Source organism: Marmota monax, unplaced genomic scaffold (assembly GCF_021218885.2).
Source record: "Marmota monax isolate L192 unplaced genomic scaffold, Marmota_monax_Labrador192_F-V1.1 WCK01_AAM20220418_F8-fsc00012, whole genome shotgun sequence".
Classification (NCBI taxonomy): Eukaryota; Metazoa; Chordata; class Mammalia; order Rodentia; family Sciuridae; genus Marmota; species Marmota monax.
In genome coordinates, this window is record NW_026695227.1 from 4,127,423 (window position 1) to 4,142,869 (window position 15,447).

Genomic DNA, 15,447 nt, shown 5'->3' on the forward strand with positions numbered 1-15,447 from the left:
AGGGGGAGAGTTGTTGGTCTGTTAGCACAAATGGCAAAGGAGGGAGAAATTATAGAACTGGACAAAGCAAAACAAACAAAGACTATAGCAGAAGCATTTCACAATCGTTATCAAGAGCACTGCATTAATATTGGTTGAGTTTATTCTATTTGACAGCCACTATAAAACAGTGAAGTATAGAGAGTTCATTTACAGATAATTAAACTGATGCTAATGAAAACTACTTCCCCAATAACACACAGTATATAATAGTACATCAAAATAAGTGAGATTATCTGATAAATTATCTGTAAAGACACGTTCTATAAAAGGTAGACTATTTAAACATATTTTAAGCAATAAAAGCATCATTTGAATAAGCTTACAGCAACCAAAAGGAAGTGACCTAAAAATAACACTGATCTGGCTCAAGTTTGCTAAAAAAAAAAAGTTTCTTACAGGACAATATAGTCAGCCTTTGGAAACCCTTTAAAATGGAAAATAGTTATAAAGTAACAGTGACAAGTTTCTGCTTAAGGTCATCGGCATGCAAGGGTTTTCTCTGACATAGAAAAAAAATCTAATTTTGTGAGTTGAAGATCAAACTTGACAGTTTGTCTTTAAGAATGATTTCAAGCCAGGTGCAGTGGTGCATGCCTGAAATCCCAGTGACTTGGGAGGCCGAGGGAAGAGGATCACAAGTTTGAGGCCAGCCTCAGAAGCTTAGTGAGACCCTGTCTCAAAATAAAAAAGACTGAGGGTTTAGATCAATGATGAAGCATCCCTGAGTTCAATCTCTAGTACCACACAGAAAGAAAGAAAGAGAGTGTGAGGGAGGAAGGAAGAAAGCAAGAAAGAAAGGAAATAAAAGAGAGACAGATGACATCAACTTACACCAAAATGTCTGAGATTTTGTTATCTTGAAAAGCCAAAGCAATAAGGAATCAGAGGGAAAGAGAAATGTAGGCCCTTTAGTTGATATATCCATGTTGACTGCAAGCTGCAACCCTTCAAAATATGTCATGAAGCACAAGGGAAGTTGTTAATGTCCTTCTTCCATGTGAAAGCAACAGAAGACCAAAAACTTGATTTCTTAAAGCATGTTTTTCAAAGAACACTTGGATCAAGACACAAAGGGCACAAAAGAGATATACATGTATAGTCTCTCAGAATGTCATAAAATGTCTCCAAAATTTTTCAAAAGCCTTTTGAAGACTCCAAACTTCTTCTCTCCAAGAAGTATGCCTCTAGCTTATGACTCCTTAAAGCAATAATTGGGAGAAATTCTAAAGAGTAAAACTTATGAACAATATTAATATCCTATAAATGTAAATAAAATTTATAGAGTGGTTTCTTGTACTACCTCACTCATCATCTTATAGAAAGATGCACACTCTATAAGCAGTCCCATATATAGATGGTTATCTGTGCTGTTTGCTGATATTTCTGTAAACTTCATGGAATAATGTAACCAGATTTGCTGCATTGGTTGTGCACTGCACAACTCCAGCAAGCTCAGTTTATATAGACCACAGCGTGAACATACCCCCAGGAAATCCTGGAACACAATCACCTTATTTCCTATAATACCCATGACATAGCAACCTATAACCCCCTTTTCCAGTAAAATAACCTTTTTGAAATCAGTTGTGTGTTTATATAAAAGTTGTCATACCAGTGTATCCTCTGAAAATGGGATTTGTAAGAGTACTGTTACATGCAGTTATTTAGATATTTTTACTTTCACTGATAGGTTCACCTATACACCACTGATTTATCTTTACTTTTGAGAGTCTGTAGCCATATATTTAGTAACTACTAATCCTAAGCTTTGTAACATGGAGATTGTTCTCTATGCTTTAGGAAATATTTTTGTAAGTTCATGAATTTTAGTTACCCTGTTCCTCTGAAAACCTGAAAAGCATTTCTGTTTTCAAATTATCCACACCTATGTGTTATGTAAATAGATATTGCTTTTCTAAATTATCAATAAACTGCTCAAGGTATTTGTGTTGTGTTAGACAGTTCTTAGTGCAGTCATGCAATAGAAGAAACAACCTCAAAATCTCAGTGGCGTACAACATTTGTTTTTCCCACTCCTATGCATGTGGTTCAGCTGGGGCAGTTCTGCTTCAGTTCCACTGTGGGTCAGAGTCAGGTCTGTCCCATGTGTCTCCTCATCCTGGGACTAGCAGCTTCCCTGGGCATGACTTTTCACAGCAGATGGCAGAAAAGGGCAAACAAAGCTGAGCAAATTCATTGAAAACTTCTGATTGGACATGAATTCTTTCTAAGTCCACTGGCCAAAAATAGTTGACAACAGTGGAGTGGAGAAGAGCTACTGCCTCCAAACAGAGCTGCTGCAGCATCATAAGATCAAGGGCGGGTGATAATTCTATTACATACTGGGAGTAAATCATTATCCAATATGAACAGTAAACCAGTGTGAACAACAAACCCATCCAATCCACACTATGTACAGGAATCGCAAATCTATTCTCTCTCATTTACAGGAGTTGAAATTGATTGGACTGGATATTCCACACTTTGCTGCAGATCTCCCACTGAACCGATGTAAAAACCGCTACACGAACATCCTACCATGTAAGACCATCAACTGCCAATCATAATTTTATCTTTCAAAGGTCAAAGGATTGTCATTGCAGATTAATTCATTTCACCAATCTCCATACATACCAGTTGTGATCTGAACCTCAAGGTCATTTCTGTGATTACACTGATGTCACAATTGCTTTGATGTCATTAGATCCTATCGGTAAAGATTTCATTACTATGCTTTTAAATGAATTGTACCTGAGCAGAAAAAAAAAAAAAAAAAAAGACCATTTGGCCCTTTGGAGATCAAGGAGACTTTGCTAAATTAGAAATCAAATGATCTGTGGTCTCATGAAGTACTTTATGAGAATTCACTGATAATGGAAGAAAGCAATTGGAAAGGGAGTGCAAGGTGTTATAAAGTCTTTCTCTTCCTAACTTCTGGCAAGCTAAGTAGTTGTATAACATTGTGTAATAAAAAGCAACATTCAAATAAAAAACTAATGTCAGGACTTACAGGACAATTAAACACATTCAAATATAGATTTAACAGTCTTTTCTGCTATGCTGTAGGTGAACTGGGAAAGAATGGAAAAATGGAAAGCGGGGAGACTAAAAAAGCTATAGAAAGAAAACTCTATCCTGGATAAAACTTTATCCTTGATAAAACTAAGTAGTGTTGCTACAATAGCACCCCACGTCTCTACACAGTTCAGAATTTACTTTTTCCACTTAAAATCCATCTACAAAAAAGCCCATGCACTGATAGATCACATTCACCCAAATTTAATAAAATTAGAAATCAATAATAAAAATACTTTAAAACTAATGCAACTAGACACTTGCTTATTTTTTTAAAAATCTTTTTATTGTGAAAATTTCCAAACATAAATTATCAGTCCTTCCTTTGCACTAACAAATTTTATTATTAGTTTTCAAACATACATGTGTGTAAACATGCACACACAATTAAAATAAACTTGTGGGTCAAAGAAGAAATTGTCATGAAAATGTTTAATCACTTCAAAATGGAACCTTACTTGTTAAAACAATTGGTATGCACCAACGCAGTCCTCATAGGTACATTTATCACCTTAACTCTTCATATCAGAAAAAAATAAAGACTAAAACTTAATGATCAAATCATCTAATGTAAGAAGTAGAACTCAAGAAAAATAATAAAGATAATAAGCTGAAATTAATGGTGTTTTTAAAAAGGCTACAATAGAAAGGATAGTCTTTGGAGAGACACAGAAAGAAAAATGTTGAGTGATTTCACTTATGTCTCAAATCTATTAAAAGAACAGAAGCAATAAATTCAAATACATAAAACAGAGATTAAAATTATTGTTAGGGGATGGCAAGATGCAGCTCGAAGGGTACAAAGCCACAGTTGCATAGGATGAACAAATCTAGAAGTCTAATGTACATCTCAAGGATTATATTGTATGACACTGAAAATTTGATAGAATAGCAAGTTTAAGGTACTTTTATCTCACACACACACACACACACGGCTCTATAATTAAATATTTAGTGACAGCTAAATTTGGAAATATGTGAGATGATGGATGTGTTAATTTGTTCAACTATAGCAATCTCAAACATCATGCTGTATACCTTATATGTATACAGTAAAAAAAATACATAATCAGGGCTGGGCTGTAGCTCAGTGGAGCAGTGTGTACTTAGTATGTCCAAGGTCTTGACTTTGATCCCCTACACACCCCCAAAATCAATTTAACTTAAATTTAAATTTAAAATATTTTTAAAAGCCCATGGATTCTCTCTTCTCTAGATCTCCCAAAGGTATTGAGCTCTGTGGATGTCCCTGGGTGAAATGGAGATCATGTATTTAGGCTATGTACTTGGAGCTTTCCATAAAATTTCCCTCATATTTTGTTTCCTGTAAATATTCTGCATGAGCTCCCCAAAACCTGAAGATAATTCTTCCAAGTACAGAAGAGCTGATGTAGAGAAAACAGCAGTTGGGAGATATTTATGTACTAATTTGAACAGGAAATTCAGATTGAAGAAGGCCTACAATACCAGATTACTGTGAATTACCTTGCACTCCATCACTGACTGATTTGACTTCATATAGAGTAAAGAGGGTCTATTAAAGAAGAGAAGCAATAAATTCAAATAAACTTTCCTTCCATCCTGATTTTTACTGTTTTCTCTTCTCCTTCTTTGTAGATGACTTTAGCCGGGTGAGACTAGTCTCCATGAACGAAGAGGAAGGTGCAGACTACATCAATGCCAACTATATTCCTGTAAGTAGAAAAAAATCAGGTGTCTAAGTGCTGGAGACTATGACCCAACCAATGGCCCAACTAAGGCTGTATGGATGTGTCACACTATTGAAAAGAGCCATTCCCCACCCAGGGATGAATCTCTGAGAACAGTTTCCATTATTCCATCTCTGAATCAAGACTAGGGGGTGGGGGGATGTTCAGATTTCTGTGTAAAGGACGGTGAAAAGAAATGTAGATAATTGTGTTATAGGTCATCTTTCTTGTGTTTAAGTTTCAGCTTCAGCAACCAAACTCAAAGGGCTCCCAATCTGAGCACCTGTGCTTTAGAATACCTATAAAGATAGTGTTTGTTGTCATAAAAAGGTGTGGCTGGGATTTTATAGATTCCCACAGAACAATGCTTCAAACTACACAGACCTATGGAGTGGGTTTCTTTGATTGCCTCTTTGATGAGAGAAGGAAGAACATTGCATAGGCCTGTGATCCTTTGCCACTTTTATCATCAGTAAATTTTCCATTTTCCCCATGGTGTGGAACGGCATCTGGTGTTGACAGTGCTGGTTGAGTGATAACTTTGTCACTTTCTTTCAGGGCTACAACTCGTCCCAGGAGTATATCGCCACCCAGGGGCCGCTGCCTGAAACCAGAAATGACTTCTGGAAGATGGTCTTACAACAAAAGTCTCAGATTATTGTCATGCTCACTCAGTGTAATGAGAAAAGGAGGGTGCGTGTCTAACCCAGCTGTTACTGCTTTGCAGAAAAACAGCCTCTGTCCTTGCTGAAGAGCTTGCTCTGTAGCAGAAACTGTCATGCTTGCTTTGGTTTTCATCCTCATGATAATCCTATATGGTTCTTCAGAAACAAGTACCTCTGCTTTCCCTAAATGAGCACAGACTTAATTTCTTACCTAGCCTGTTTTCAGAAACTATGTTCTTCTCGCTCCAGGTGAAATGTGACCATTACTGGCCATTCACGGAAGATCCCATAGCTTATGGGGACATCACTGTGGAGATGATCTCAGAGGAAGAACAGGACGACTGGGCCTGTAGACACTTCCGGATCAATTATGTAAGTCTCCAAACAGGAGTACAGGTGATGTCCCCAGGTTGACCCCTCCTCTATCTCCCCCCACCGTAAATGCCAAGAGACCTACCAACCTACCTCTGTCATGTAAGATAAAGAGCACCTCAGGCTTCACAACACTGCTTCCTTCAAAAAAATCCACCTTTAATGTAGTTGTTTTCCACTTTACAAAGGATGGTACAGATAAAGTGGAAATAAAAAGTCTTCACTGGTCCATTTCAAGGGAACCCAGGACAATAGAAGATTTAGTTAACCAAGTACCATCGAGAAAGGACATGTCCTCATTACTTAATATTAATAATGGATATAGTTACATTGAAACCAGGGTGTACTCTTTTGGATTTTGTTCTATATTCCCTCATTCTGTTCCCTCATTTTGCTTTTCATCATTCAGATGGCACTTCTAGACCTTATTAATCATGGTTCGTAGCTCTCTTAAGTGCTATCCATTTTTGATTGTTAGAATGTCAGAAAAGTCTATTTGCCTTGCAGGGCCAGCTTTCTCTCTGATGACAAGTCTTTCAGCACGAACTGAATATTTCTGTATCAGACACAGGTGCTAACATCAACCGAAGTCATCCTGTGCCTTCTACCCATAAACAGTCCTTAGAATATAGATTTTTCACTTGCATTGTTCATTTGAACATGCTGTCTGTTGATGACAAAATTTAAGAGGAAAATCCTCACCGCATGTTCTTCCCTGCATAGAAACAGCCCTTCCTCGTGGTTTAGACCAGGAAATGGCAAACTGCAACCTGCAGACCAAATTAATCCATTGCCCGCTTTGTGAAGCTTATAAGAGGAGAATGTTTTTACATTTCCAAATGGTTGGGAAACTTTTTTTAAAGAATATTGCATGTGAAATATCATATATAAATGATGTGAAATTCAAATTTCAGTATCCATTGATAATGTTGTATGGGAACACAGTCCATATTTGTTTGTGCATTTTCGGTGACTGCTTCTGTGTATATCAAGCTTGCGTGGCAACCGAGATTGCATGACCTGAAAAATCTCAAATATTTACTATCTGACTCCAGAAAAAGTTTGCTAACCCTTCATATAAATAATGGAAACAAAGATTTCTGAAGCTGAAACTTAAACACAAGAAAGATGACCTACAGCACTATTATCTACATTTCTTTTCACAGTCCTTTACAAAGAAATCTGAACATCCCCCCCATCCCCCTAGTCTTGATTCAGAGATGGAATAATGGAAACTGTTCTCAGAGTTTCATCGCTGGGTGGGCATTTATTAACTATATTTTATTGGTATTTACAAGAGATAAATCACTTAACCACTGGTAGTTAACTATTACTTATACTGCAGTGAAAATGTAGGCAAATCCAATTCTGCCAGGAACAAAGTGGGTTTCATGCTGTTCCCTTCCTTTGAACTGCCTGTCTCTTCCTTGTTCCCCAAGCACGTCTGTACGCAAATACAGTCAGCTCAAATATCATCCTTATCTAGCCTTCCCTAGTCAGAGACCTTCAGTTCTTTCCTCCTCTGCTATAGCATCTCACGCATACTGCTCTATCGAAGCACAGTGTGGTTATAATTCCCTGTCTTCACATCTCCTTCCCCTGGGATGTTGAGTTTCAGAAACAAGAACTCCGTTTTTGAGTAATGAATCCGTCAGTGAATGAATTATTTCAACAATAATAAAGCACTATGTATGTCAACAGACTTTCTATCAGAAAAGCATTTCACAATCTTAATGCCATTTCAACGAAGCTTTCTTTAGTGGCTATTTCAGTCAGAAATCCAGTGCAAACCATTAGAGAATGTAGAACAGATCTTTCCTTAGGTTTGCATCTGGGAGAATAAACTGCAGAGTACAAAATGGGGTTTGTTCCCATGCCTGTTCTCTTAACAGGGAAGAGTCACATACATCATTGCATGGTCAATAATTTGTTTCTTGTCCTTGGTCTTAAATAGTGACTTATCTTTCAATGGCTACCACGTGAAAGGCTTGAACAGCAGGTATGAAGTTGAATGGGTTTTCTTATAAGGCAGTTACAGTGGATGCATGCATGCATCTGGTACCACAGTGCCCCCTTTTGGCCATAAGCGTGCAGAATCTAAATTTTAAGCTTCACAATGAAGGTTAAATTGACCAAAGAACATTGTACTGTGCTAATGAATGTATTTCTCTATTTGTTTCATATATTGTTTATGCTATTCTTTACTCCTCCCCATATTGATATAAGTAAACTTTCTAAATACAACAAGATAAAATTACATAAATGAAGAAATCAAAATATGAGAAATTTGGGGTAGCTAAGATAATATCAGAAGGGTTTTCTCATTTAACAAGAAAGTAAGAGAGCAGCCACAACACACTGCTTGTCACTTTTCAGTACAAAAATTTGGCATGAGCTAAGAGTTAGAGACCAAAGATTGGCAAATACATATTGGTGTCCAGAGTATGTGTGCTATGCAGATGATAGAGCTACTGCCAATTCTAGAACACCTGCCCTGCATCTATGGAGAGACTACTGACAATTTAATGGATTTCTGATTTTATATCACCTTTCACTTTTTAGCTGAACACATATATACATAGAGATATATAACAGTATAAGTCATAAGCTAATTATCATGAGTACTTGAACATGGCTAGCATTTTTGTGAATATTTCTGTGCAACCCAAGTTGTCTAGTGACTGAGTATATTTAATTCTTCATGGTGTTGAATGCTTGCTATTCTGTGTGATTCATTATGCATGAGTTACCTTCTTTACTCTCTTAAGACAAGAGTGAGGGCAGCCAGCATTTTTGTAGCCTTCATGCTGTGTGTATCTAAAACAAAGACCTTGAAAATATCTAGGGAGGCATTGCATGCTACTGTAATGTATGGCCTTAGGTACCAAGGGGACAATGTGGTTAAACTGATGACATTGTACATTTTATTTATGCATTTGCTTATACAGATGCAAATTTTGTTCTGCTCAGGACCTCTCAATTTTGCTCTTTGCAATTCATTTCTCTTTGATATACCTAAATGTAAACTTTAGCTCCCAAACCCACATACAAGTTGAACTCTGCCAGGTTATAATGTATTATTCCTCCCTCTGACAGCATTCCAGGCTCTTAGCAAGTTTAGGGGTAAGATATGAACCAGATTTTTACAAAGCCTGGATTTGAAGTCTTCTGATAGTTGAACACAAGAGGAGAATAAATCATTCTTTCAAATGAGTGTGGACCAAAAAGAGTGGATCTTGAAGGACTCACATCCTAGTTAATATGTATTCAGAGGGAACAATAAGATATTTGATGGGCAGGTTAATATGAATAGGAGTAATAAACAAAACAGATCGACTCACTAGAGATTCCCAAAACTAACCATATGAATGATTGAGCAGGTGGTAATTATGTAGTGGTAGAAATGGTAATCACATCTAACCATCCTTCACAAACATTATCACACCATCTGCACAATGATTTGTTATTGGTATCTTAGGCCCTTTTCAGGTAAGAGAAAAAAACAAAACTCAGCAAGTTTGTCTGGGGTCAGGTCTCTGGTATCATAATTCAAGACAGAGATTCTCATGTAAGTGATTTTTTGACAGTGTATTCTTGGGTAAAGCTGTTAGGGGTCCAGTAAATCAGAATAGGGCAGGGAAGAAATCACGTCCTGTTGTGGGTTCACCTATAGTCTGACTCGGTCCGATTCCATTGATTGCGATTCCATTGATTGTGCTGGGACATGAATGGCACCATATTGATGCTGAATTTTTGAACACTGGCATCAGTCAGTTATTATCTATGGGCTGCTTTCAGTAGGAGAATGCAACCTCTTAGGCATTTTCCCATGAGGCAGCTCCCTGTAGTGAAGGACCACTATCAAGAGAAGGGTAGAGCTCTGCAGTTAAAAGCAACTAGAAAGGGATGCACCAGACTGGCGGAAGGATCTAAGTAGGGCACCAGCAGTACCTTCCACAGTGTTAATTCTTTGGCAAGGCTGCTGCAGCTTCTAAATGGCAGAGCCCTGATCTGCTTAAGCTCTTGTCCTTAGCTACAAAAGCATGGATTTGCCTACCTGTCCTACTATTGAAAGCTTTATACAACTAGTATATTGTTTTCAGGACTTACTTTGTGCCAGACACAGTGCTTGGAGCTGGAAAAGGAAATACACTGACCAGGAGTGGACTGTGGTTCGACCTTCTTGCGCCATGAATTCTGGATCTTCAATGGAGGCCTGGGCCATCCTGGCAGTGGCTGAGACATTAATGCTTGTTTTTTGGCTTTTTTCCCTAAAGGCTGATGAGATGCAGGATGTGATGCATTTTAATTACACTGCATGGCCTGATCACGGTGTGCCCACAGCAAACGCTGCGGAAAGTATCCTGCAGTTTGTACACATGGTCCGACAGCAAGCCACCAAGAGCAAAGGCCCCATGATCATTCACTGCAGGTGACCTCATCAGATGCATTTTCTATTCAATATCAGGGGTTTTTAAGTAAATGAAATAGCCCATCATTTCATAACGTGCATCAGATTTAATAATACATGAATTGTGATTTTTTTAGTCTGTGGTTACTTGATGTCTTACTATATATTAATTGTTTATATTGTGGGTATCTTTTTATCTGTAGCCTATGATATTATTATTATTACCATTTCAGAAGAAAAAAAAACTGAGGAATACAGTGATTAAGGGATATATACAAGTTTATTCAGCTAGAATGGGGAGGAGATTAGGATTCAAATCTAGGCGCACAGGTTTCCAAAGACCATGCCTAGATGTGATATTATTCCCAACAAAGATTCTGAGGGGTTGTAACATGGATAAATATAAGGTCAAATAATAAATAGCTTATAGCAGTTCAAAACAATATAAGTAGACACAAAATCAAGAAGAGGGAAAGAAAAGATTAAACTATTTGTCATATTAAGATAAATATATTTGCTATGCTTGCTCTTCAGTTTTGTTTCTAAATTTCCAAACAGCTAGCATGAAAGGGGACAAACGATCCATTATGTTGTCAAAAATCAAGGTTCTCACTAATTCAGTTACCTTTGAATTTAAACTTTCCTTCCCACCAAGTGAACTAAGCTTCATCAAAACCCATCTCTGTAACACAGAATTGGTGTCAAATTTTTATGCAACCTCTAAAGATTCTACCTCTGACTGCATATCAGAGGTAGAAGAGGGATAAAGGTGTTAAAGGAAACATTGGCAGCTGGGCCAATGTGAGCAGATAAATCTATAATCCCAGACCCAGCATGTTGGTCTTTGGCTGCTAGTGTGTATGTGTGTGTGTGTGTGTGTGTGTGTGTCCTTGGTGGGGAAATGCTTCATAAGCTACTAAGTTTCTCTTTAGGGAGGATATCATTGCTGTCAATCCACCTCTGGCTTTCACAGTTTAAAAGCTGTGTGTTAGCAGATGAGATCATCTCTTCTCAAAATGGTACTTTCCAAGAGCAGAAAATAAAGCTGCATGACCATGGGGTCAAACTCAAATAATTCGTTTCACAGCAGCTAGCAGATTCGGTGCTGGATGTGACTTTACAGGTGTCCTCAGTGGCAGATTTTATCTGACAAGTCCCAGGTGGGAAGAGTTGTTGTCTAGTAGAGAAAGCAAATTGGGCTCCGAATTCAAGGCTTTTAGTGTTGGATTTTTCTCCTAGCAAATTCCACATGTCAATTGGTTTCAACTTTCTGTTTTACCAAAATTTCATCATAATTCAGAATGTAGAACCTTTTGGCTCTTTTGTCTATGAATGATCAGGAAAAAAAAAAAACTGACTTTAACCTATAGAATTAGGCACTGTTGTGGGCAGTGAGTTGACTGGCACATATCAGTTTAGTTCTATCCATACTCTGAGCCCTGGGATCTGAGGACCAGACAAGACTGGGCCCAAGTATTTAACTTTATGTATTTATTTTAAGGCAATTACTTAAAGGATCCCTGGGAGAGGGAGATTGAAGCAGGCCCAGGACCCACTAGAAGAGCATGTGTGCTTCAAGGAAGGAGTGAGATGGTGAATTGAATTCAGGGTTGAAAGTGCACAAATCGCTATGACCCCAGACCTACAGCCAGGGTGTGGACATCTCAACTGGACTTTTGAGATAGGCATGAGGAATACAACTCTGAGGCTATTCATGAGATAGGACATTGTTAATGTGTTCCATTCCTGAGGGCAGGGACCAATCAACGTGGAATCATTACTTTTCTCCTGAAACAGCCCAGGGGAGGGGTAGCCAAGGCTGTGCAAACCCATATCTCCTTAAAGCAGGGAACAATGATAGTCAGAAATGTGACATTACCAGGAAGAGCAACCACAGCTGCATTCTCAAAAGTCAGTTAACTGGAAAAGTTTAGTCTGCTTTTTTCACAGTGATGCAAACTTTTTTTTTCTTTTTAGAAATATCTAGTTTATTTTCAACAGTAAGGAGTCACTGTGTGAGTAACTTGTGGTGTAAACCTTCTTTTACAGTGCCGGCGTGGGGCGGACAGGGACGTTCATTGCCCTGGACAGGCTCTTGCAGCACATTCGGGATCACGAATTTGTGGACATCTTAGGGTTGGTGTCAGAAATGAGATCATACAGGATGTCTATGGTACAAACAGAGGTAGGAAAACAATCAGTATATACTTTTTCATGTTCCCTTGTCTGAAAACTTACTATTTTCACCTACATATTTCAAAACAATTGTCTGGATTTTCTTTGCATCTGTCTTTCTCATTTTCTTATTGTATATGTTTCAAACTTCTTCAAGATATGAAAGAAATGGATATCAGCCCCTAGGAAAGTGTATGGGGTTACACTTTTGCTGGCGTCATATGCCCTTTATGTGGATGTGTTTGCAACAGAGTAAAACCTCTTCCAACAGAATGCAAGTTCGTGAGAGGCAATCTGGGGAAAGCTGTCTGATGGAGACCACAGAACTGATGTGATTTAATTCATATTTGAATGCTAGAGTGGTTCAATAAGCACCCGTGGGCGCAGAAACCCAAGTGTAATTGCTTGTTCATAAGCCTAGTCTCCCAGCTGCACAAGCGACTCCTTAGCTTCAGGCAGACAATGGTTCCTCTCCTGGAGGAGTGTGTGGGGGAGGAGGACTTGCAGAATGGAAGGCAGCCTGGCCTGACCTCTTACAAAGGGACTAAACCCTGCTTAGGACTTCCTCATGCTTTTCTCACCCAACACCACTAGGTGTCAGAATGATTCAAAAAGCCCCAAGTAATGGCTGTCTCTAGCTCTGTGTGTTTCTCCTTTTCAACACTGTGTACTTTTCTTTCCTCCTACCCTCCCAAGTTCATCTGAGCAAAGCTTGGCATACATATTTCAATGTATTTATTTCCCAGTTGCACCAGGATTGCACCACATTCAGAAGTTTCATTGTGAGCCCAGTCAGTCTCAGGCCTGTTGTCTTGTAATTTGTTGTGGAGACATACACATCACCTTGTTATCACAGGTTTTAAATGTCTGGTTTCCAAGAGAAGCCCCCTACCTAGTGATTAAATAGTGCTTTATTAATCAATCCATATTTTGGGCTTTCACACCCATAAATTTATATCCTAATATGTGATTAAAAATTCCTATTATATACATATATAGAATGTTATACATTAATATATATTAATCCCCAAGCTTCACAGGGCTACTTCTTATTTTAAGTATCTTGGATTTGATGGATTGTCTGCCCCAATTTGCTTAATTTATACCTCTTAGGACTTTATAGACTTTGATTATAGCCTGTTTACTTTTGATTTTTCCCAACTACAGAATCTTAATCTCTTTTTAAAAACTACCTTCACACAGCAGACTCTTCTTCCCAGTCTCAGCTCCATTATTTTTCTTCAGTGCGACAATCACACAACACTAGAGCAGCCACATGGGGCTTTCTGCAAAGGCAAGAGAATATTTTGTTTTCCCCCTTTCTTGCCCCAAGTTTTAGATATCTGGTTTCTTTGTCTATGGCAGCATTTCAGGTTGACATCTCCACAGAAGCAGTTTTTTAAAGCATGATATACCTTCCCTGAACTTTCCTTGGGAAATTTAAAGTCAGCAAAGAGGGCAGAGGTTCTTCAAGTTACTCATTTTCCCAGCTGTTCTAACTGTACCCTTGGGTCCCTTGGGATTTTGCAATGGATGCTTTCCAGTTCCTGTTATTTATTTGTGTCTGCTTTGCTAGTTATATCTAGAACATCTTGTTCACATACCTTTTATTTTTCCTCATTCCTCTGCTCTTCAGGGTTCAAACCATATTTTTGAATATAGGTTGATTTATCCAACATTGTCCTTTAGCACATTCACATTCAAATCCTGCTGCCTTTAATTTACTAACAAGAACAAAAAATGATTCTTTTCCCATCAGTCAGAAATGATTTGCAAGAGGACAGAATCACCCTCCAGTCACGACCTGTCTTTATGTGCACAATCAACCCAGGAATCAAATACCATGTTTCTTCCCATTTATGGTTTCCAATTTTCCAATCTTTTCTTCATCCATCACCTTGACTCTGCCACTCCAACCCACCCCAAAATGGTAGAAGCAACTAATTAAATCAGCCACATCCTCAGGCACCTATATGCTGTTTTTGTTGAATTTTGACCTGCCTTCTTTTTCACCTCCCGAGGTACACTTCGGGGGCTTCTCCACACAGATAGGGGAACAGTTTAAAAGACCTCAGCTGTACCACTGCACAAGTCACACCACTCTCAAAGTTCCATTTCTCAGCTCTAAAATGTGGATGACAGTTTTCATGAATTATTATAAAATATGCATTAGGTAAAATGGCAGAATCTAGATGAGTGCCTTGAAACTGAAAAGGGCTGCCTGTGGATGGGCATTTCCTCTCTTGGGCTCTCTTCTACTTTTATCAAATATTGTGTTTATTTTGTTTCATTTACCTCTAATAGCCTCTCCCTGGAGGTCAGTTAGAGCGTTGCTTTGAGCAGACTGTCCTTCCTATGGGCAGCTTGAATTTCCCAGAGACTCTCAGGATGTGTCTGAAAATAAATAGGTTTTTATTTGCTTTTCCTGTAGTGTTTTTTCTTTTCTTTTTTTTAACACAAAGTTTGGCCACTGGGTAGTTACAGAGTGAGAGTCCAGGAAGTCTCTGGCCTTCTGTCTTCCCATGTTGACTTAACACCACAAACAATTGGAGTGATGTGCGAGATCCTCCGAGGGGGAGCTCAGTTACTGCTGTGAGACCTGAGGTAAAATGTGTCCCCGAAGCTTGCTGAGACATACGGAGCAGGCAAGGTTCCAAACCAGTGAGGTCTGAGGTGTTGCTTTTATCCTTTGTCTAAAGCTATTTACACAGAGGCTTCTTCAGCCCCTGCGACTTCTTGACTGGATCTTATGTAGAGGGTAAGATATCTAATGAGACTGCTTAGAAACTCCAGGAAATAAAGAAAGAGAAAACTAAGAAATTACCCTTATTTCAAGGCACAAAGACAACTAACCTTATATTTTGGTGATTTCATCTCAGCTTTCATTCAAGTGTAACTTTTTGCCATATACATACATATTTTTGTTTATATATCTCTCTATATAGATGTATACACATATGAGTGTGTGTGTGTGTGTGTGTGTGTGTGTATGTATACT

The 15,447-nt window shown here is 38.4% G+C and overlaps 1 protein-coding gene across 2 annotated transcripts in view; it reads left to right on the forward strand.

The window, feature by feature from the left end:
• The window catches only part of Ptpro (protein tyrosine phosphatase receptor type O), a 241,385-nt gene that overhangs the window by 220,672 nt on the left and 5,266 nt on the right, over positions 1-15,447 (forward strand). For both annotated transcript variants that reach the window (XM_058576175.1, XM_046436157.2), the window contains 6 exons: positions 2,493-2,583; positions 4,735-4,811; positions 5,385-5,519; positions 5,741-5,863; positions 10,141-10,295; positions 12,324-12,459. In XM_058576175.1, coding sequence (XP_058432158.1) covers positions 2,493-2,583; positions 4,735-4,811; positions 5,385-5,519; positions 5,741-5,863; positions 10,141-10,295; positions 12,324-12,459 — 717 coding nt within the window. The remainder of the gene's footprint in view (positions 1-2,492; positions 2,584-4,734; positions 4,812-5,384; positions 5,520-5,740; positions 5,864-10,140; positions 10,296-12,323; positions 12,460-15,447) is intronic.